Source organism: Thalia democratica, unplaced genomic scaffold (genome assembly GCF_965202585.1).
Source record: "Thalia democratica unplaced genomic scaffold, ktThaDemo2.hap1.1 HAP1_SCAFFOLD_614, whole genome shotgun sequence".
In the NCBI taxonomy this organism is placed as follows: domain Eukaryota; kingdom Metazoa; phylum Chordata; class Thaliacea; order Salpida; family Salpidae; genus Thalia; species Thalia democratica.
The window spans coordinates 26,824-49,654 of record NW_028139628.1 but is presented as its reverse complement, the minus strand read 5'-3'; the positions used below and the strand labels follow the sequence as shown (position 1 = coordinate 49,654).

At 24.0% G+C, this 22,831-nt stretch overlaps 1 protein-coding gene across 1 annotated transcript in view; it reads right to left on the bottom strand.

Moving 5' to 3' along the window:
- Nucleotides 1–12,073: 12,073 nt before the first annotated feature.
- The window catches only part of LOC145846771 (uncharacterized), a 12,720-nt gene continuing 1,962 nt past the window's right edge, over nt 12,074–22,831 (bottom strand). Inside the window, exons 2-4 of the mRNA XM_082953386.1 lie at nt 22,738–22,758; nt 14,523–14,768; nt 12,074–12,450 (exon numbers count right to left, since the gene is read on the bottom strand). Coding sequence (XP_082809512.1) covers nt 12,331–12,450; nt 14,523–14,768; nt 22,738–22,758 — 387 coding nt within the window. The 3' untranslated portion in view covers nt 12,074–12,330. The remainder of the gene's footprint in view (nt 12,451–14,522; nt 14,769–22,737; nt 22,759–22,831) is intronic.

Genomic DNA, 22,831 nt, shown 5'->3' with positions numbered 1-22,831 from the left:
ATGTCAACATTATTTTTAAGAAAATAGCTTTTTACCTAGATGTTATAGTGATCATAGACAAAAATCTCCAGATTATCGAGGATTAAACTGTGGAATGAAATGCCTAAAAGGTCAGGGTAATTTTTTAAGGATCCAGAATGATCTAAATGTAGTTTTAATGAAAAAAAAACAACTAATTAAAGTATTAACACGTTTCATCGTGATATTGTTTTTATATGTTTTAAAAATATATAATCAGTTACTTTACATCTTAGGTTTGCCTTTACTGTGTATGTTGCAAAGGATTAAATAACATTGGTTCGTTCTAAATAATAGCAATTACTATTGTATTTTTATTAGGTCTTAGACTAAAAAAATCATTTCATAATTATTTTTTTTTGTTTAAATAATTTACTAAATCCCTGATAAAATTGTTTTCAGAAGATTGAATAGTTAAATCATAACTTAGACCAGTGAAAAAGTAAAACTAGTAGTAACTTATTTAATATTTATATAAATTCTTTTATAATCCTTATAAAATTATTTTAAAGTTTTTTTTTCTTTGTCTATAATCTATATAAAAGTAAAAATCATTGGATGAGCTAATATTTATTGTTAAACCTTAAAGTTATGTTGTTTATTTAAATATTGCACGTTTAAAGACTTTTAAAAGAAGTATTTACACTTCTAAAATTCAAGTAAAAATTTTTCAATATATTTACATATACTAATAATTTTGTGAATTTTCTTAAATATTTTACTATTAAAAAGCAAATTTAAAGTTATTAGTTTGTTATAAATTTAATGTTTTAAATTATCTTAAAAAAGATAAGCTAAGTAATTATTTTATAAATAAGTATCTAATTCTGTCTAAAAGAAATACTTTTTATAAAATAAACCATAAAAAGTTTTCAAATTAAAATTGTATCAAGGTAAAAAGTTATATAAATACTAGTTTTAGTGTTAATTTTTCTGGAATACAACATTGTGAAAATAATTAGCTTTGTTAATTATAATTCAAATTTTTCAAGTTATTCGATTTAAAGAGAAAACTTTCAATAACTGTATTAATTTTATTAATTTTTAAGAAGTAAAACCGAACGTCTTAAAACTTTTAACTATTTTTGACACAAAGTTTATGGTTATACATTTGCAAGGGTGTTTAATATAATAAGTAAAATTCTTTCAACACAAAATAGAGTAAAGTATCGGTATCCCTGATGCAAATAATACAAAAAAAAACCTTCTGACAGTATCACATTCAAATTAACATTTTCAAGTTAAGCACAACTTTGTTTAGATTCTTAGGGTACGTGAAATTATGAAAATAATGTTTATTTATAACATTAAATGAATATTTTAATAATGTGATAGTCTAAAGTAAGTCACGCGTAAGTTTTTGTACAAAACTATTTGTGTTTTGATAGATAGTAACTTAAATGTTGTTTGAAAATAAAAGTTAAGTCAAGGCTTAACTTATTTAAAACTGTCATACTCATAAGACTTTTTGAAAAATAAACGCTTTGATCAAATGTCGAGTGTAAAGCAGCTTCAGACAAAAAAATATTTTACTAAAACAAATTTACTGCGTATAATTTTATACTTAAAGTGGACTTACTTAAAGCAGTAGATACACAATGAAATAAAATGTACAACATTTTCTAAACAAATTGGTAAAAAACAAACTTATAAGATGTTTTATGATAAGTAATTTTTAAATGGTTGATCTTAAGTTTTTTAAAGAATGTTTTGAACATTATTGCAGATAAAAATATACGTATTTGCTTATTTGTTTTTGTTTTACAGTAGTTAACTGAAACAAGGAATTATATAATGTAATCTTTTATTTTTAGCAATGTTTTGTCTACTTTTTTTTTGAACTCCTTTACAAGTAAAATGATCGGGACTAAAAAGTATTAAACTATTTAAGAGTAAGTCTGATGTTTTTCTACCATGATATATATATATGTAACAACTATAACATAATACATTGAAACAAAATTTTAAAGAACGTTGTATAAAAGTTTCAGTACCTAATAGTAGCTGACAAACTAAAATTAGTTTTCGGATAATTGTATAACAAGTAAAGTAATTATACAACATAAACATTTTTTTAGTTATTGTTTATTAGTGTTCAAGATACGTATATAAATTTTTAAACATCAAAAATTTTCTGTTTATTATCAATACCAAATCTGCAATAAATCATTCATCAAAACGAATTCTGATTTAAGCCGTTATTTGTTTGTATAAAACAAGAGTTTGTTTGTTTGATTTTTTGGTATACAAAATTTAAGTTGTTGTAGTAGCTAGTTTGAAACAATGTTGTACATTTATACTTTAACTTTACTAAAAATTAACTAGAAAATTCAGCGCATATTCTTAAAACAAACATTGACTCTAAGTTATCGTTTATAACTTTTTATACCAAATTTTTAATTATATAGATTAAAAGTTTTACTTAAAAAAAAAACTTTTTAAAAACAACGAATAGCTAGCAAACACAAAGTTTAAATACTTATTTTATTAACTGAAGAGTTGATTTAAATAAAAATAAGTAGAAAATCAAACTTTAAAACTTAGAAAATAACTTCAATAACTATTAGGAGGTGTTGGCAAATGCGGCCCGCGGGCAAAAAGCAGCCCTCAAAGCAAAAATCTACGTCCCGCGCGGTACTTTTCAGCAAAAGAAGCAACAAACAACAAAAAGCATCTTCGTGGTATTTTTTTTTTATATGGCTCTATATATAATAGTAACTAGCGGTAAATATAATTTCTTATATAATTTTTTTTTATTGAATATTGCATTCAATTAAATGCAACCCGCAGAAGACTTTTTTCTATAAGTGCATCCCAGGAACAACTTATTTTAAGAAAATATGTCAGCGACTTATAAAAAACTCCTGGTCTATACGGCTTATAACAGTTAATTAAAGTTAGTTAAATAACAAATTTAAGTATTGTGATAGTTGTATAAATATTAACTTTTTTAGTAAAATTAATGTATTAAAGCAAACTATTAAACTTGTATACAATTGAATTAGAAAGTATAAACCAGACGAAAACATTCTTTTACAATTTAAAAACCTCAAGTCCACCAGTTGGCTAAAAAACTGAGTTATATACTAAAAAAAAAGTTTTGCATTTAAAGTCTAAATTTTTTTACATAATTGTACAAAAACTAAACTTAAACTAAACCTGTCTGTACACTCTTCAAACAATATTTGCTAATTTTTTTCTAAACTAAGGATCCGTATTTGGTAGTTGTCTACAAAAGAAGGTGTTGTAAAATGTGTTAAATAAATGAAAAAAGTTAGACAAAACAAAGATTATGTTTTTAAAAATTAATTGATAATGCTAGATAAAATATAACTAGATAAACAAAATCATGTTAAGCGTCCGGTTCATTAACTATTTTTAGTCTTAGAACTTTTATTTAAACGCTTTAATAGTTTTTATGTTTAACTATTATCTAGTTTCGCTTATTCTGTTAAAAAAGTTTAAATATGTTTTAGTATGTTTTACAAAAGTTATATCAGTACTAACGTAATATAGTTAAAGTCTAATTTTTTATTAGTTGCCATAAAAAAAAATTAAAGCTTATATAATATTTGACAATACTTAGATATTGTTTTGTTTATATATTTATGCAAAATTTATTCATAAATGCTTATTATTCTTTTAACTTTTCACTTGTTTGCATTTATGGCTTATAATAATGATAACAATAATGATATTAATAGTAATGATAATAATAACTTTTTTAGTTATATTTAGCTAAAATAATTTTTGACTTCAAACCCTAAACGTAATGTATATTCTATAAGGTAATTTACAACTTCATATTGGTACGTAGATCGATAACCAAAAGGTCTTTTTATACACCAGGTCCTTGACCAAAATTTTTGAGCAATGACTTTTTATCGTATTCTATAATCTATAACTCATGCAAACTAAAAACAATAATCAGCTGTTATATAAAGTTCATTTATTTTGAAAAAAATTAAGATAAAAACCTATTTAAACCAAACAATTTACTATGTTTTTAACTTAAAGTTTAGAAAAAAAAAGTGAACACTCACAGCTTAAGTAAATAGATTTAGTATGAAGAGCATTTTCGGTCATAGACCTGCCTGTTACTCATTTAATGTAATGTTTTTCTGATATTTAGATAGATTTATTAAAAAAAAAATAATGTTAAGCTTTCTTTTTTAGACATATGTTGCCAGTATTGACCTGGAAAGCCATAGTAACCCATGGACACAATGTTAATTTTCTTTTAGCTTTAGATTTTTAATGCTACGTTCACATTTATTTAATTCCAATTCTGCAAAAGCAAGCATAAAAAATTTAAGAAATGACTTAATAAACTACTAGCAGAAAAAAGTATTTACTAACCAGATAAACTCAGACATATTAATCAGTTAAAATTTCGTAAAATGTTTTGAGAAATTTTTATTTTATTTTTTACAACTACATACTTAAATCTTAAAATATAGTTAAAGCAAAACAATTATTATAAAAACCACTATGAGTGATAATGTATTAGTTATTCTATAAAAAAAAGGGTTAAATAGTATTGTTCTTTATGAATCTAATTTATTTGATTATTACACCAATTTTCCAAAAAAAAAAAAAAGTCTAAACTTACGTTAACTTAGAAAATACACTTTAAAAAAGAAATTTAAGTATCAAATAAAACTTTTTCGATCTAAAATATAATAAAGTAGTTGAGTGCCATAGTGAGATGATTATAGGTCAGCTGCTAGTTTAGGATACATTTTTATGAACTGTTAAAAACGCTTTTTACACAAGGTACATAAGTTTTTAGCTTTTTTGTCATCAATAATATTTCAAAATATTGTGATTAAGTTTAATACTATTTATAAATATTGAATTAATATTATAATAAATTAGGATCTTAGTTTCGGTAAGATTAACAAATAATCTTGCCAGATTGATTCAAAACCTGAACTTTATGTTAATTTTTTCAATTCATAACTTAACTGTAAATTTTAACTGAATAAGTTTTACTAATATATATTATGTTTGAGTTTTTTATTACTTTTCTTAAATTCGTTATTTTACATAAATTTAGCTGGCCTATCCAATGACAGCAAACTGTATGAAAATTAAAACAAAACAAAAAAAAAAACAATTCATAAAGTAGTGAAAAAACAAGTTTTAAATTGTATATAGAGTAAAACTACCAGGGACTTTTAAAGTTTATTCATTTTCTTAATTTGTTGCTAAATACGAAGTAACAAAGTATGTTTCAACAGTTTGAAAATTAAGCTTAGAACATACAGATTATTATTCTTTAAGTATGTAACAAAATTTGCACTCATCTCTACTTTATGTTTAAAACATAGCTAAATTAAAGTCCTTCATTTGAAATTTTATTTATTTATTTTTGATTTATTGTAGGAATCAAAATAGTAAGCTTTGGGTATCCACGCTATTTCGGGTACCAGTAGGAGCTTCTACTTTCCAAGATGCTCGCGTCCGGATCGGGTTTAATCAGCGGTTGTACCTAAACTATAACTTGTTAATTTTTAGGTTTCCAGAGAATTACAATTTTAAACCTTTTCAAAGGTGATTAGTTACGTTTATAATAAATGATAATAATTCAAAAAAATACAACAGTGTAAAACTTTTGTACTTTGCTTTTGTATTTTGTTATTAAAAGTTATACACTTTGTAAGTATTTTACCTAACATGATTTGATTATATACTTTATGTTGTTGTTGTACATAGCTTTATTTTTTACATTTCCTTTATACTTTCAGGCATTATTTTCGGTGGAAAAATTGTCAGGTATTACATTAATGATTATTGAACGACAAAAGAAAAGCGCTCAAAAAATCTTAGTGTAAGGATCTGGAACACGAAAGAACCTTTCGGTCATCGAGTCGTATACAATCTGATTTTACTTTTTTTTTACGAGCTAATAAATATAAGTTTCAAATTTCAAGTTTTAAACTTAAGGAAATAAAACAATATATAAAAAGAAAAGAAAGAAAGCTAACTACATTACAGTTTTAAATCCTAAAAAACCACTGTACAATACACTTACCGTATTGAGTAGTAGAATAAACTACCTATTAGAATTTAAGATTTAAAGCTTTTGTTTTACTGACTAAATTTATTGTCGGAAAAACAACATACGATTAGGAGAAATATTTTGATAACTTTGAAAAAACCTGCTCAAAATATTTGTCCTGTTTTTTAGCTAAATTTTTCAATAAACCACATATTTTATAACTAATTAAACAAATTTTGTAAAAGTTTTTCAGATAATTGTCTTTAAAACTACTTATTTATATAATTAGGTTTGTGTTAAAGTATACAAATTTGATATTAAAATGCGATGTGAAAGATAAATGATAAATACTGTGTACAATCATTTTATTGACCGTTCGGTTTATTTTCATTAAAACTACCTAGAAAGTACAGTATACCAATCAATAATCTTAACATATTCTAAGCAGTTAATCAACTTTCAATGCAAAGTATAGGACGTCTGTGTTTTTTGACTTTATTTAACTAGGTTAGAAAATAACATGTTGCGTAACAATTAATACAAGAAAAACGTGACCAAGTTTTCTATTGGATAAATAATGAGCGGTCGTTGCCTTCTATTTAAAATTCCGTAGTAATTTATTCAGTATCATTATTTAGCAATGAACAATAAATTACTTTTTATACTGCCTTTGTTATAAACCCTAACATAAATTTTTGCTCTGTTTAAATTTTTATGATAGAAAATTTTTAAACTCTAACAAACAGTCATAAACTTAATACTTATACTTATACAATAATTAAAAAAAAAACTTTTTAGAAACTTTATAAGACATAAAATTTTATAAACACTTATACAAAGTTTTATAAACTTAAATTAAGATGATTTAAAACTTTTCTTACTTAATGTCAGTTTGAAAAATAAGTGTTAGCCTCACTTTAACACATTAACTGCTATTAAATGTGCTTAGTTAGTTTACTCTCATTTTTTGTTAAGAAATTTATAATTTTCAATTAGATTTTTAAAGTTAAATGTTCGTATATATAATATTTTAAATAACCTTTTTTTAAAGCTTTAGTATTTTTATTGATGTAGTTTTATAACAAGTACAGAAGAGACTTACTAAATTAAAGAAACTATCAGTAGTAAAAAATAAGCTTATAAAAAATTATAATTTATGAAAAGTTGTTTAGTTATGTTTTAAAACCCACAAAAATGAATTAATCCAACCAAAGCATTTTATATCGAATATATTTTACAGTGATTAACTTTGCTAGATAGTAATTGAAATAAAAAACTAAAGCATATTAGGGATAGTTTTTTGATTTTCTAAATTTGAACAATACTTTTTAGCCTAGTGTTATTAAAAGTATACTGTAACATATTCACATTATTGGAACAAAAATAAGATAGCTGTGCTTATAAACTATAATGAGTTGTAAAAGAATTCAAGTAAAAGTACAAATTCTTTCTTTTTATTCTATTAGCTTATTTTTATCAGTTTTTAATAAATTAATTACTTGTGTAGCAACTAATACAATTGAGTTATATTAGTAATTTTTGCTTACGAAAAGTTGACGTGCAAAATAATGTTACTTTTTAGATCTACAGTGCGATTTTGAAATGTTAAAGAACCACTAAGCTAGACTATCCATATATTATAATGGTAGTTTTATTAATATATTTATTTTAAATCTTAAGAAAGTATTTTTCATAGTAAAACCAAAATAAAAAACCTTTTAATTTACTTATTATAAAATTTCAGAATGCAAAGGATGTACAAAACTTCATAAAAAATCGTTGTTTACTCTCACTTAAGTTTTAAAATAACAGTTTTTGTAAAAAATGTGCTATTAAATGTTATATAACTTACTCTTATTTAAAACTGTTTATTGAGAAAACTCAAGCAAAAGTACTATAGTAAATAAAAACAAGAAAAATATAAAAATTGATAAAACTGTTTTTATAACTGACTCGATTACCGAAGGGATTTTCGTACATCAGGTCCTTAGACCAAACTTTTTGAGCGCTTTTTTTATCGTTCAATAAACAATATATAATATAAGTTTAACGTGAATAATGTAATAACAACGACTTCTACTTTATCTATAACTAGTATATAGAACATACAAACATTTTATAAGCTAATTTTATGTTAAAGTTGTATAAATTGTACGTTATACTATTGTTTCTAATATACTAACAGTTATTTTCTCAAAATGTAGTCTATTTCAACAGTTAAGCATAATGTTATATACGACATGTTTTAAAAATACTTAATTTTTTTCCGGTAATAAACTTTTACAATTAATTTAAAGTTATCATTAAAAGGTAAAGTTTAGTTATATTTATAACTATAAACAATTATGTATCCTAGCCTTAATATAAGGCTACCGAAACTCTCGTATAAAAATTAAATTCTAACAAATAAGTCAAGTTTAAAAAAAATATTAAAACTAAAACTCTTGAAACAAATTATTAAGTTATGTAACTTAGAGTATAAAATATTTATTACTTTAGTATCACCAAAAATGTAATACTTTTGTACTTTTTTATTTTTCTATACTACTAAATGTTGAAAAATGATGGATTTTTTTCTTTAAATTTTTAACTAAAAGTTTAAACATAAGTCACTCATTTTCAAAAAGGTCTATTAATTAATTTCGTTTAGCTCTTCATCAGAATAAACTTGCTGAAAACTGATAATAATGTAGTGTAAATTTAGTTATAAACAGTAATTTTGAAATATGTAGCTTAAAATTGTTACTTCATAAAGCATAAAAGTCTGTTTAAAATGTTTGAATTAGAATTGAATTATACTCAGCTGATTTGAAGTTGCTTGTAAAACAAAGCTGTTAAAACAAAAACAAAAACCTTTAAGATAGTAAAAATTTTACCTGAAACAAAATTAAATAAAAAGTACATTACAAAAATACGACAATAAACAACAACAATAATACTAAAAACACGCTATTTATAAAGTTTTAAATTGTAAAAAATCTCTTTGTTTGCAAATTTTCGGTTCACGAGTTCTATTAAACAAAGATTCTAGAACTGAGAGATGGTAAGTGTTTCTCGCTCTAGATATAGTTTTGAACCTACTATCCAGGTAATTCTCAGCGCAAACAGGGTTGTTGAGGAGGTGCTCTTGGATAGATGACTGTACACCTTTTGGCTTAACGTCGTCATCAAAAGTCCTATATCAATCATTATATCAATCCTAAATCAATTATTAAACCTTTTATAACTATTTTTTTTATAAATGAGGTGTTTCTTTAATTTATTTTCCTTTCTATTTAACTTATAGTTTCCTATGTATAATTAGAGTCAGAGTGACAAAAATTTTATTGGTTGACGATAGGTCACAACATCTTTGAAGATTTCCTTCAATGTTATTTAGATGTAACAACTACTTTTTATCCATACTGTCTCTGTGTCTAGTATTGCAGAGTTCTTTTATGTTTTATTTGAAAAAAAGCACGTTTATTATAGTAGGTGGAAGGCTATAAAAGCTCATAACCTTTTAAACATAATGTTTAGAATCAGCTCTTTTAAGTATTTTATAATACAATATCTAGTTTAAAAAATAAACGAAAAATAGAAAATAAAAATATATTTTAATATGTTTCTTTGTAGTCTTAACTATATATACTAAACAATAAAATAATATTTTTTTTAAGAACACCAGTGAAAACTGATTGTAAATGTGTAATTTGGCCTGTAACTGCTGATTTGTAATAAACGGATGAAAATAATGATGATAAAAATAAAATAATATTAACAATAATACTAACTTGTATACAATATAAGATAAATAACGAATTAAAATATATATCAGGGGAAAAAAAACTAAAATTATTTCATTTATAAACTTTTCAAACATTCGGACTTTAATTTGTTTGATTTGACTTTATTTTGTTTGTAAAAAGAAATAAGTTTATCAAAAGTCACTAATGCACATTTTTTAATCTCAAAAAGCTGTATATCAAAAATACATTATCATTATAACTTTTATTTAAAAGATATATTATTTACAATTTATTATTTCAAGAATTTATTTTTCAAACTAAGTATCGGTCAAAGACCTCGTCAGTGCTTAAATAAATCGTAGTCAAATAGAATGTTTTTTTTTAACCAAAACATATAATACATTATTTTCATTTAAGTTAGATTTTGTTTGCAAAAAACTTAAAGTACGTTAAAAGTATTTACTCCTCTAGTAGCATAGTATTAATACCTTCCAAATAGTATTTTATAGTAAACTTTAATCAATTTTTATTAGATAATAAGTTTTAAGCCTAGTATTTGATACTTTACAATGTTTTTTCCATAATTCTTTATTAAGATAATTATAGTTTAACTTCTACAAAAAATTAGTTGCTGAGAGCAGCAATAGTAGAGATAGTAATAATTTTTAAATGGTTTCAAAAAACCCAAAGTAAAGTATACTAAAAACTTTTTAATAAAAAAAAAAACTTTTTTCTCTAAACTTTAAAGCTAGTAAATTTCGCCTTTAACGTTTTTATCTGCGAAATTAATGCATACCAAAACTTAATTAAACACTATGTGTTAAAAAAAACTTAAAAAAAAAAATAACCTTTGTATCTCGTTAATGTTTAGTTAATATTAGTTAAACCATAATTTTTAATAACTGATTTACTTAAAAACATATTTTAGTCAATTTGCTTTTTTGTAAAAGTCTAAAAAGCTACTTGAGTATCTTAATAAGAAATATATTACGTATATATACATTTTACTTTGTAACGTTTTGTACGATGAAAAATTTTATAAAATGAACAAGCTCAAGTATATAAATTTCACTCTATACATTTTTATGTTTTATACTAGGTTAAAATTTATACTAATAATGTATGTGTATCTCCTAAATCAATAAATTCCGATAAGTTGCATTGTTAAGATTTATAAATGATGTACTACTCGATACCGAAAGGATTTTTGTACACCAGGTCCTAGGATAAAATATTTTGAGCGCATTTTTTATCGTTCAATAAACAGTAATACTCTAAACACCATGGTAGTGTTTACATCCGTGATGAGAATATGTTTATATAAGATTGTAACTCTACTTGTTTGAGAAATGATACATTTTACTAACAATATTTTGAAAAGCTTTATAAGAACTCTCAGAGAAAATAACAACTAGTTGAAAAGTTCCGGACTTATCAACTTTTAAAATTACAATTAGTTGTTTTTATTTATTAGAAAGTAAATAATTACAGTTGAAATTCTTTATGGAGTTGTTGTAGATTTAATTATTTCTAGACTAAAACAAACAATTATCGATACTATACTTACGTTAATGTATAATTAAAAACAAGTAACATGCATTTTAAACAATACGAAAAAATGCTAGTTATTTTGTCACTGTGTCTAAAGTTATTCTAACTTTTGGCAACTTTTATTAGATTTTTAATTTTACTCTAAACTTATAACGAAGTTTGAATGATTCTTTTTACCTTGATAAAATAGTTCTATTTATAAAGAACTAAACTTAGCTAGCAAAATATTATAAATCTATCTTATCTTATCTAGTTTAAAAATATTTGTCCAAACTATATATCAATAGAATTAAAAGTAAAACCTGATTGTGTTTTTAAACAGTTTTAAGAATTAATAAAGGATGTGTAAAACTCGTAAATTTCATTTTATAAAAATTTAACAGAAATTACTTAAAAATTAAAACATTTCTTTAAGCTATATATAAATATATGATTCAATGATTTAACTAAAAACAGCTAATCAGAACAAAAAGAATTAAATCTTAAAGTAAAAAAGCATAACTACGAGAAAGTTAGAATAGATTATATTTGAAATAACGCTTAATTTTTTAGATATTATGTTTTTCTTTTGTATATTTAAAAGTACTACTTGTTTAAAAGAATAAAATAAACTTAAAAAATCAAGTTAGAATGTTTAAAACCTAATAATTAAATTTTTTTAAAAAGCTAAAGAGTTTTTTGAGATATATATCAAAAATGCTTTCTTATAGCAATCGGTACTAATTACTAAAAAAACAATACCACTATTATCTTAATTAATACATTTTCAAGGAAATCCTAACTTATAAAGTAAAGTTTATGCTTTTAGTTTATAAAATTCGCTTAATTTAACTTCAAAACAGATTTAAAACTAAAACAGAAAGCTAGCCATTGCATACATCAAAAAATAGTTGAAAAAGAGTTATTAACCAACTTTTTTTGCAATCTTCATTATTTAAGCTTCTTAAAGAGTGATAATATAAATTAAAATTATTTAGTTATAAAAAAACGAAAACAATTTGAAACAGTTGTTCTTTCTATTTATAAACATCAGTAATTGAAATTGTTAGATTTATCGTAGTTGTCATACACATGGTGGCTCTTCTTTTGAACTTTAGGTTCGTATGCTCGCTCTGGATATCTGTATCCAACTGTTGTACTATTTTTATTCTGTAGAAATAAGTTGCGGTTTAATAACTAGCATTCTTAAACAAACTACTTACAAAAATTGCAAAAAAGTTAAAACTATGATTGAACAGAATATAAACTTTTACTTTATTTTCATAAACAAAAGTTTTAAGTATAGTGTTTTTCTTACTTACCGGAGCTTAAAATTATTTTAACAACTAAACTTTAGTTGGAAAAATGTATTACAAACTAACTTAAAAATAGAAATAATTTTTTTTGTTGAGTTATTATGCAAATAAAAGCCTACTTTGTAAAATGTTCCAATACAAAATAAGCAATTAAAACTTAATGTTGTTTAAAGCTTTATGATGTATGTTTATTTAAGCTAGTTTGTAAAATAGTTTTGCAACTAAAGTAATGTTTTAAAAGAATGATTTGTATTTATATCTAAAAAAAAGTATTTGTTTCTAAAGCTACTTTTTAGGCATTAATTTTTGTTATTCAAAGTAATCATAGTCGAACTCTCTTTTAGACTATTTAAACTTAAGTATTTTAGATATGAATATTTAGACAAAATTCAAGGTACAATTTTTTTTTTTAAACTCTTAATTCAGTTATATTTTTTGACTCATAATATTAATTAAATTCAATTCATTTTAAAGCTAGGACCAATTTTCCTAATTATACTCTGATAAGCTTGAATTTTCGAAAGTGTAACACTTTAGTTTTTGTTTAGATTTTCACGCATGAACAAGATTTTAAATAACATTATAGATAATTAACATTGTTATGTGCAGTTTATTATTTTATTCTACCTGAAAAGGTCGCAATTTTTCTGTCACCGAAACCGGGTCGTAAATAAAATATTTAATTTGCACACCTCTATTTATATGACATAAGCTGTTACAAACAAACTTTTTTTAATAAATCTTTAAGTACTTTGACCTTCAGTTAGGTACTTTGTATGCTTTGTTAACAGCATAAAAGCTATGTATATTTAGTTTTATCATTAAAATAATTTATTGCTTTTTAAGAAACACTGTTTCTAGCTGAAAAGTAAAACTTACAAAAACCAAATCAAAAATATACGTCAACTAAACAATAAAAAAAGTTCCGCTTTATAGAGCTGCATTGTCGTACCATTTCTCAATCGTAAAATAAATATTTGATAATTAACTATTTATGTTTATACAGAGCATAAAACTAAATTTTAAAAATCAAAATAATAAATAAAAGGCATTACTCGAAGCAAAAAACTAATTAATTTTTAAATTTATCTTGGTCAATAGTGTTTTAAAAATGTAAAAATGAAAAAATTAAAAAATTACATAAAACAAGTTTAAGTAACTACTTTTTTAAAACTTCTTACATAAAGTAATTTGAAAAGTTTTTGCGTTTTAGTTTAAAGTATGATATTTAAACTTGTAAGGAATTAAAAAAAAAACTTTTAGTCTGTAGTGATTTTTCGTGTTGGATTATTGAAAATTTACAAAATAAATGACTTTATATTTAGAAAGCTATAATGATATGTTTTTATACAGATGACGACTATAAATAATTACATATAATCCACAAATTATGATTCGAAGATTACATACAATCCATAAATAAAAAATTATGTAGAAGCAAAAGGAAATAAAGACTTAAATTGTTTATATGGAAATTTGAATATATTTTTTCAATTTAAATTAGTATATAAAATCATCAAAAAGAATGTACTACGATGACAAATTGATATTTCCTCAGTATAGGTTCATTTAACATGTTCTTTAAATCTTTAATACTTTTTAGTTAAATAAGATTATGTAGATGTATTGCATGTTAATTTTTTGCACTAATTTTTAACTAACTATCTAAAATACATAATTACGAAAATATTTGATAAAGTATCAAACATTGTAAGAGCATTTAAAAAATCTTTAAAACTAGCTTTTTTCAGCACTTCTTTTAAGATTAATTATCTCACACAAGCATTGAAAATTAAATAATTTAGTTTAAACCTTCTATTACTGAATTCTAAATAATCAAAAGTTCCAAAACAAACATATCAATGTGAAACTATACTTAAAACTTAAATAACAATATCAAATATAAATGTTTTAATATAAGCTCACAGTATCGAAGTTGTTGTAATCATCAGCTGAGTAACTGCTGTTGCTTTCTCCTGTTGATTCAATTGTGGTTGCTTTGCTTACTTTTGCTTTCTCAGTTCTTTTTTTGTTCTTCTTTTTTGAAGAAATTATGCACTTTCGTACGACTCCGTTAATTAGGTATCCAACGCCATTTCCGACGCACACAGACAAAATGAGCCAGTAGTTATAAGTCATTGCAATCAGCATCAATACGAACGCAATAAAAACCTAAAAGTACACAAAGTGTTTAGAGTATCACACAATCTCAAAATTAAATGTTGATATTTTAAAAATCAGTCGTTAACCAATTTTTCTATAATTTAAAGTTTTTATATACAAAATAATAAATAACAACAACATAACTTAAAAAGAAAAAAGACTTTTAATTTTGTTATAAAAAAAATTGTAAGAAATTGAGTTAAAATATTTAGAAAACAATGGATATATTTAGTTATATATAAAATTGGAAAAAGTTCAAGAAAAACTTTGTGGTAATTTTTGTTGTAAAATCTTTAAAAGAACAAAATTTATAAAATTTTCTCAAACAGTAAACACTTTTTGACACAACATTGTTTATGTTAACAAAAATAAGCTAATTTAGGGATTTGAAAATTATTTGAAATAAAATCTAAAAAATAAAATACTGAAAAGAAATCTGACTATTATATGGTAAACATAACAATTGTGAGCTTAACTTTACTGGTTTAGCTAGTTTTTTTCTAGACTGTTAAAAAAAAAATTAGTGTTAAATTAATACTAAGTAACCATACTTTTCTAGCTAAAATACTACTTTATTTTTTTCTGATACATCAAGTCTTAAACCTTTCGGTGTTAAAAAATGTTTATTGTTTAAGCATTTTTTATAAGTTTTGTTCTTTTAAAGATAATGCTATGAATGGAAATGTTTTAAAATCAGATAGTTGTTATTATTAATGAATTGAAAAATAATTAAAATTTAAAAATAATTTATTTCCATTTAACAAGCCTTTGTCAAGCTGAAAGTTTAAGCTTATAACTTTTAAATATGTGAAATAATTAATATATTCGTTTTTTAGGTTTTTTCAAACAATTTTTGAAACTAGATTTTAGAATATGTATTGTTTATTGAACGACAAATAAAAGCGCTCAAATTGTTTAGTCCTAAGACCAGTGGCGTAGCGTGGTATTTTGGTCAGGGGGTGCGCAAATTTTTTTCTCAAAAAATCCCTTAAATTAAAACTTTTGGGCCGCAATTTTTTCGGGGTCAATTTTCTCAGAAATTTAAGAAACTACTAAAAATCTATCTCCTTCATTTTTCAAGCAATCTTCTTCAAATTTTAGAAAATGTTCCTTACATTACAAGAAAAAAATGTACTTATGAATTTAGATAATTAAAATAAATAAAAATTTTATATAAAAAATCTAAAAATATAGTCTTTTTTTTCAAAAATAAAAAAATTACTACAAATTTTTAAATTCACAAGTAATGTTTTTTGTTTTTGTATAAAGATTAAACTGTTAAAGTTTGAAGAAGATTGCTTAAAAAAAGTATTAGTAGATAGATTTTAAACAAACTAGCCTTTTTTCGCTGTTTTAGTTTTCCCTTCCCATAGGGAACCTATTATGCGGCCCGACTTTGACTGTTCATATCTAAAATAAAAATTCGAATTTTTTAAAACAACAAAAAGTATCTTAAAGCTTTAAAAAAATCTATAAAATAAGATCAACTTCTAAAAAACATGGCTTACCCCCCCCCCCCCCTATGGCCTTAAACTACAAATAAATAGTCAACTAAGTACAACAATTAATACATCAAAACATTTTTCTCTGTGCAATTTGTTAATAATGTTCAATATCTATTTTATATCAGCAAAAAAGAATTGTATTAAACTTAAAATAACTCATACTTTTAGTTTGTTGCAGCTTTCAATATACTATCTCTATCTTTTATATAAAAATGTTAAAATTTCAGTATTAAAATTAAAAGTTTTGAATCTAAAGAGCTAGTTTTTTTTTTTGTTTTAACTTCTACATTTTTGGCTATACTACAATATAAAACTGTAAAAATATATTTTAACAAATGAAGAAAATCTGAAATATAAACAAAAATTAAAATTTTATACCACTTGAACTGCAGTCTTGAGTAATAGCAATATCTGGTGTTGGTCTGCTATTTTTCAATTCAAGTTTTTGAGCTTCAAATAATTTTCCTATCTGACATATTTTTAGACTTGCAATATTCCATACAATACTACTTTGCATATTTTTTTAAATAATAATCTAGAAATTAATGAAAACAGATTTTTACTTTTTATTTAGTTTTATAAAACAAATTTTCAAAAAAAAACCAACTTTGAAGCTATCAGGATTGCCTTGCCACTCTTTGAGTCAAAATAACTATCCTGAGTTAGTTTAAAAATATCAGGTGTCATCATAGGCATTTTAAATTATTTTAAAGATATTTTTTATTGTTTTTAAACTAATAGAAACTAGGCTGTTAAAAAAAGCTTTTAAAACCACTTAATCTACCCTGAGTTAACAAAAAAAACAAATGTATCCTTAGTCAGCCTGAGCTTAAAAATACTTAATTTTATGAAAAATTAAAAAGTTAAACTGGTTTTAACTGAATCATACTAAAGTTTTCCAAAACTTCATAGAATCTTGAGTTATCCTGAGTGTGTGGAAAGATTTTACTAAATGTTTCTAATACAAAACAAAAAGTTTAAAAAAATGAATTTTTGAAGGTCAACCTTTTCAATGCTTTTAAAAATTCACAAGAAATATAGCTTTTAACTTATCTTGAGATCAGTTTTTCTATGATCTTTAGGGAATAGCATTTTTTAAATACTACAAACAGTGGGTAGAAAGAAATTTTTTAAATACCATTTAAACTTAATTTAAAATTAATCAAATAAGTCTTAAAGACTAAATATTGATTGTAAAAAATCTGTTTTACAGTTACTATAATATTATTCATGATGTGACTGAATAAATTTTAAAATAACTTGCTACAAAAATTAATTATTTTTTTAACTTTATGGCTGATAGAATAGCAAAGTTTGATTTGTTTGTTATCTAAATAAAAAAAGAAACTACTTTTAATAAACATTTTAAGTTTAGGGTAGTTTAAAGAATAATTTTGTACAGTGAGATTAAAACTGCATTCACAGTATGAACTGTTTATTTATTAATTGTTTTATTTTTTTTTGTTATTTATCTTTTAAATTATGTTGTTAATATTTTTTGTTCTTATTATCAATTTATATTTATTTTATTAGCAGTTATTAATTGCTATTTTTGCTACTATTTGTTTATTTTTGAATCATTATCACTATAAAACAGGTTTAGCTTTATGGTTTGCTAACAAAATGTTATCATTTGTCCTTGTAGAGAATTCTCTCATAAGGTTATACTACTGCGGTGCACTAACTAGTTGCGTACTGTTTGAGTGTAAATTCTTATGAAGTTAATGAAGTTATAAAATTTTTCCTTATGGAGTTTTGCGTCAACATTGGTGCACATTTGAAATCACGCACCGAAACAGTATACTGGGTAATTTCCCCTAACTTGTCACTAATTAGTATTGAAATTTCGTTTTACTTTTCAAATAATAGAAAAACTTAGTTGAAAAACGGCAAATTAATCAGAAAAAATAAACAATAAAGAATAAAGAAATTACATTTTTTTTTACTTCTTTTTTTTTTTTTGGGTGGCACGCATGCGCCAGCGTCCCTCCCCACGCTACGCCCCTGCCTACGACCTAGTGCAAATAAACTACAATTATCAGTAGTCACAAGCATTTTTTAAAATTTATTTATCTATATTAATTTATTTTAGTTACTTGCTACTGATAATTTAGAATAAACAAGTTTTAAAAGTTATAGTAGTAGTCGAACAATTTAAATGAAAAGTTTTTGAATTGAATAACACTTAAAAATATTTAAATCGTGTCTGATCTTTTTGTTGATATTTTTAATTGTTGCACACAAGTTAGAATTTAAAAAATAGTAAGGAATGTATAAATATGAATAAAGTTTTTTTTTGCATTCAACGCGAAAACAAATTCTTTTTGTTGTATATTTATATAAAGGTAATCCACAAATTTACTTATCAAACAAGCTGTATAATAATGAACATTTAAAAATGACGTCCATGAGAATAACATTGATAAATTTTACAAAAGTTATCCATAAAAAACATTTACCGTATTAAGGATACTCATCTCCCGTAAAAGGATGCCTATACTAAGATCGACCCTATTTTTTTTAAGTACCTCTTACTCGTAGTGACATCACAATATTTTTTTAAAACACTACTAATGAGTATTATTATTTCATTTATATTGTTTTGAAACAGTATAATGAAAAGCTTTAAACTTTTGTTAAATTGTTTATAAAAAAAGATTTAGAGTTTCGTCAAGTTGCTAAAATATGATATTTATATAAATGTAATTTCAAACATTGAGTAAACGAATGTATGTAACTCTAACTTCACTAACTTTGCCCTTGTTTAAACCACAATAAAAAACTTGCCAAATATTAAATAAATTCAAATAAGCTTGCATTCTATTATAAGATTGTTTAAATATTCTTTAGTTGCTCCTTAATATATTAAAACATATTTATACTTTGTATCGAATACTTTTGGTTTTAAGTGTAAAACTTAGAGTTATCAACTCGGGTTCATCATTTTTTAATGTTTGAATTTATTTATAATTGAAGACCTCTAACAGTGTGAAAGATTATTCCATGACGGAATTGTTTAAAATAAAATATTCATACTTTATATCTACAAATTATCAATTAAATCATAATTTTAAATAATTCTAAGAATTAGCGCTCACAGGGTTTTTACTTATTTATATGCATTGTACAATTTTTTTTGAAATCATTTGTTTTGAGTATATAACTTTTTTCTTCGTTTTTTAAAACATATTACAGCTTTGATCATTTTACTGAGGTGTCAAACTTTGCCTACAAATTAAGAGTTAAGAATTAGTACACTTTTGAACAAAAGCATAAGCTAAATGAGTAGTTCTAGAAAACTAAAAAGATACTTACGTAAATCAAAACAGAAACAAATTTTATACACACTTAATGTTTAAATGAATAATGTTTTTAAAACAAAAATATTACTTATAATCGCTAACTTTAATTTGAATTCCATAAAACAAAAATATTTTTTAAAGTTCAACTAAAAACATTTAAAGGTGTAAAAGATAATAAAACTTTTATAATCTTCCTTTAGAAACTTGTCAAAGTTTGTTTTGCGCAGTGTATTGTTTTCTATTAAACCAGAATATCTAGAAATATTATTTTAAAGCGTTAAAATAAAAACCGTAACTTTATTTGAAAACAAAATGTACCCAAGTCTTGTTTTTTTAATAACTTTTTAACTTAAGCATTTGTGAGTTGTCTTTTATTGAATAAAAAAAAAAGTTTTAAAAATTGATTATGTAAGTAAGCAAACACTCTATAACTGTTTTGAAAACTGCTAAAAAACAAGGACATGCTTTAATGAAAGATAATAAAAATTAAATCTCTAAAAGTAGTGAGCTACCGGAGTCAGTATCCGGGTCCGGCCGTATACTACCTTATTAGATTCGGATGCGGTCGGATCTAAATTTTGAAAAATTATCAGGATCCGAAACTAGTTGATCCGGTAGATCACTACTAAGATACTAAGTTAAGTCATTTAATTTTATCAATTACTAAACAAAACTCTAGTTAGATTTTTTGAAAAATTGCTTATCGTCTTATTTATACTGTTTCAAAGATTTTAAGGATTAAAAAGCTAAATTAAAAAGTTTTAAACAAATTATAAATCTTAAATTTTTACAAAAAAACTTTCAGGGGTAAAATACTGTATAAAATATTTTCAAATTCATGATGAAATTTAAATAAGTAACAATAAGTGATTCTAATATGTTTAATGAGCTTATTAGCAGGAGACATAATTTACTATGCATTAACTTAGGGCTTGGCAATCTACAAACCGCAAGCAGGATCCGGCCTGCTGTGTAAAAATGACCGGCCCTTCAATGTATAGCAAATTATAAGAAAACCGGTCCACGACAGGTAAAACTGCGGCTCACGATTATGTAAATCCGGCCCACTAAAGTAAATTTTGGATATTTCAATAGACTACAGTTCGAAAAACTTTCGCGGCCCATGAAAGGCATAACCTGTGGCTCGTGAAATAAAAACTTATGAAATTTACACTAGATACTCTAAAGTTTGAAGTTATGATTAAAAAAATTATTTCAAAATAAGTTGGATAATCGCGTAATTTCCGTGAACTAAATTAAATGCTCAGGTCCGCCAAGGACTAAATTTTTTCACTTGTGGCCCGTTGACTGAAAACGTTGCTCATCCCTACTTTAACCTCTTTATTCTGTAAATTGGCTATTAACCTTTAATAACAATGAAAGCACTTTTGCAAAGATTTGTAATAATTATAAGCTTTAAATTTTGTTCAAACTAACTAACAGTTTTAAACGTTTAGATTGGCTAAACAGCTAATAACTGTAAATTTGGAAGACATGCCTTGTTAATTATAACGGTGTTTCGACCAAGGTTTTTTTAATTGGTTAGTTTTTGGGAACTTTATAAACTAGTGTTAAGAATTTAATGTGAGTATTGGTTTTTTTGTTCAACTAGGAAAAATAGTTTAATACAAATGTCTATCTTTAAAAATAAAATTGTAAGCCGGATTTTACCTGCAGACCTTATGTTGCCAACCCTTAATATATAACAAAGTTAATTGAACTGAAAGTCTATACACCAGTCTATGTTTATCTAACTTTAATTACTTATTATCTATAACATAATCATTGGTGAAAAACGGGTATTGTACGGCATATTGGCTGGATCTCGCCCGACAAGCAGAAACATTTTGGATTAGACGTAATTTTCATCATAAGAGCAAACTTAAATAAAGCAACTAACATTAAGCTTTTTTAAAACAAAGTGCTTTTCAAATGTGCGATTATTTTTATTTTTGTTACGTAATACCAGTAAAAAAATTGTTATTTCTATTCATTTTTTTGTTAAAAATTTTAAAATTACGTCGTAAACTATACGTCGAACTATTCTGGTCACGACGTTAAAAGGTATCCGTGGTGTGCGACTGGATAACCAAGGGTTCTACGTACACCAGATCCTAGGACTAAATATTTTAAGCGCCTTTTTTTGTCGTTTAATAAACTATAATTTGTTAACCGTCCAGCCTTAAATACGATCCGTCGACTAAAAATGTTTCCTAAAATCTAACATAGGTTTTAAGTGATTAAAGGGATCGGATGAACCAGACACAGTAAATTTATAGTTTTCATAACTACAAAGGTGAACTAGACTTTCTAGTTTTATTTTCTTATTTAAAATTTATAATAGACTGTTGGAAACTTTAAACGGATCTAAGTATCCGGATACGGCCGGATATTGCCTTTTTATGTCTCGATACGAAATTTCTGGATTCGGATTTCACTATTTAAAAGTTATCTTCATATACAGAAAAAATCGTTAGCTATAATAAATTATTTACTAAAATAAAAACATTTATTTGTTGTTGCTATAGACTTCAGAAAAAAAATGTACGGTTTTTTTCTTAATTGAAGTAAATAAACTAAATCTTGCTATAGTAGCTAAAAAGAAAGTTTGCAAAAACAAAACCTTATGCTTAAAAAGATTTAATGCTCAAAAAATACTTTTAAAAAATATGAAAGATTCAGTAAATCGACTTATTTATAAAGTAACACAGGTAGAGAGCTACATAACCATAATCAAATAAATAAAACATAAACAGGTAATTAGTAAATTTTAGCTTATCTTACATCAGCATAAAATATTTGTTATACAGGTTTTTAATTAATTTTACATAAAGAAATTGTAAAAAAAAATAATTATACTATTCATTAACACTTATAAATTATTTTGTCCTTGGTGTTTATGTTTCTCACTTTGTTTATAATTTTGTAAACTGTTAGAACATCTTTATAAAGTCTTAATATTAAACTATTTTTATGTATTCAGTTTAAATTAACATAAGAATATTTGTAAAACAGTAAAAGTTTTTATCTGACAAAATATATAATGTGTAGCGTTAACCCATCTATTATAACTAAATCCAATAAATATTTCACTTATTGTAATTTTGTATAATAGAAATAACTCAATACACTGCTTAAATTTAATGTGATTGCAACAATAACTAAAAGTACCTGAAAAATGTGAAGGAAAGACTGAAGAAATAATCTTGACCAGTAATTAGAAGTATATACAGACAAATTTGTTGAAAGGTCATTGCAACAATCA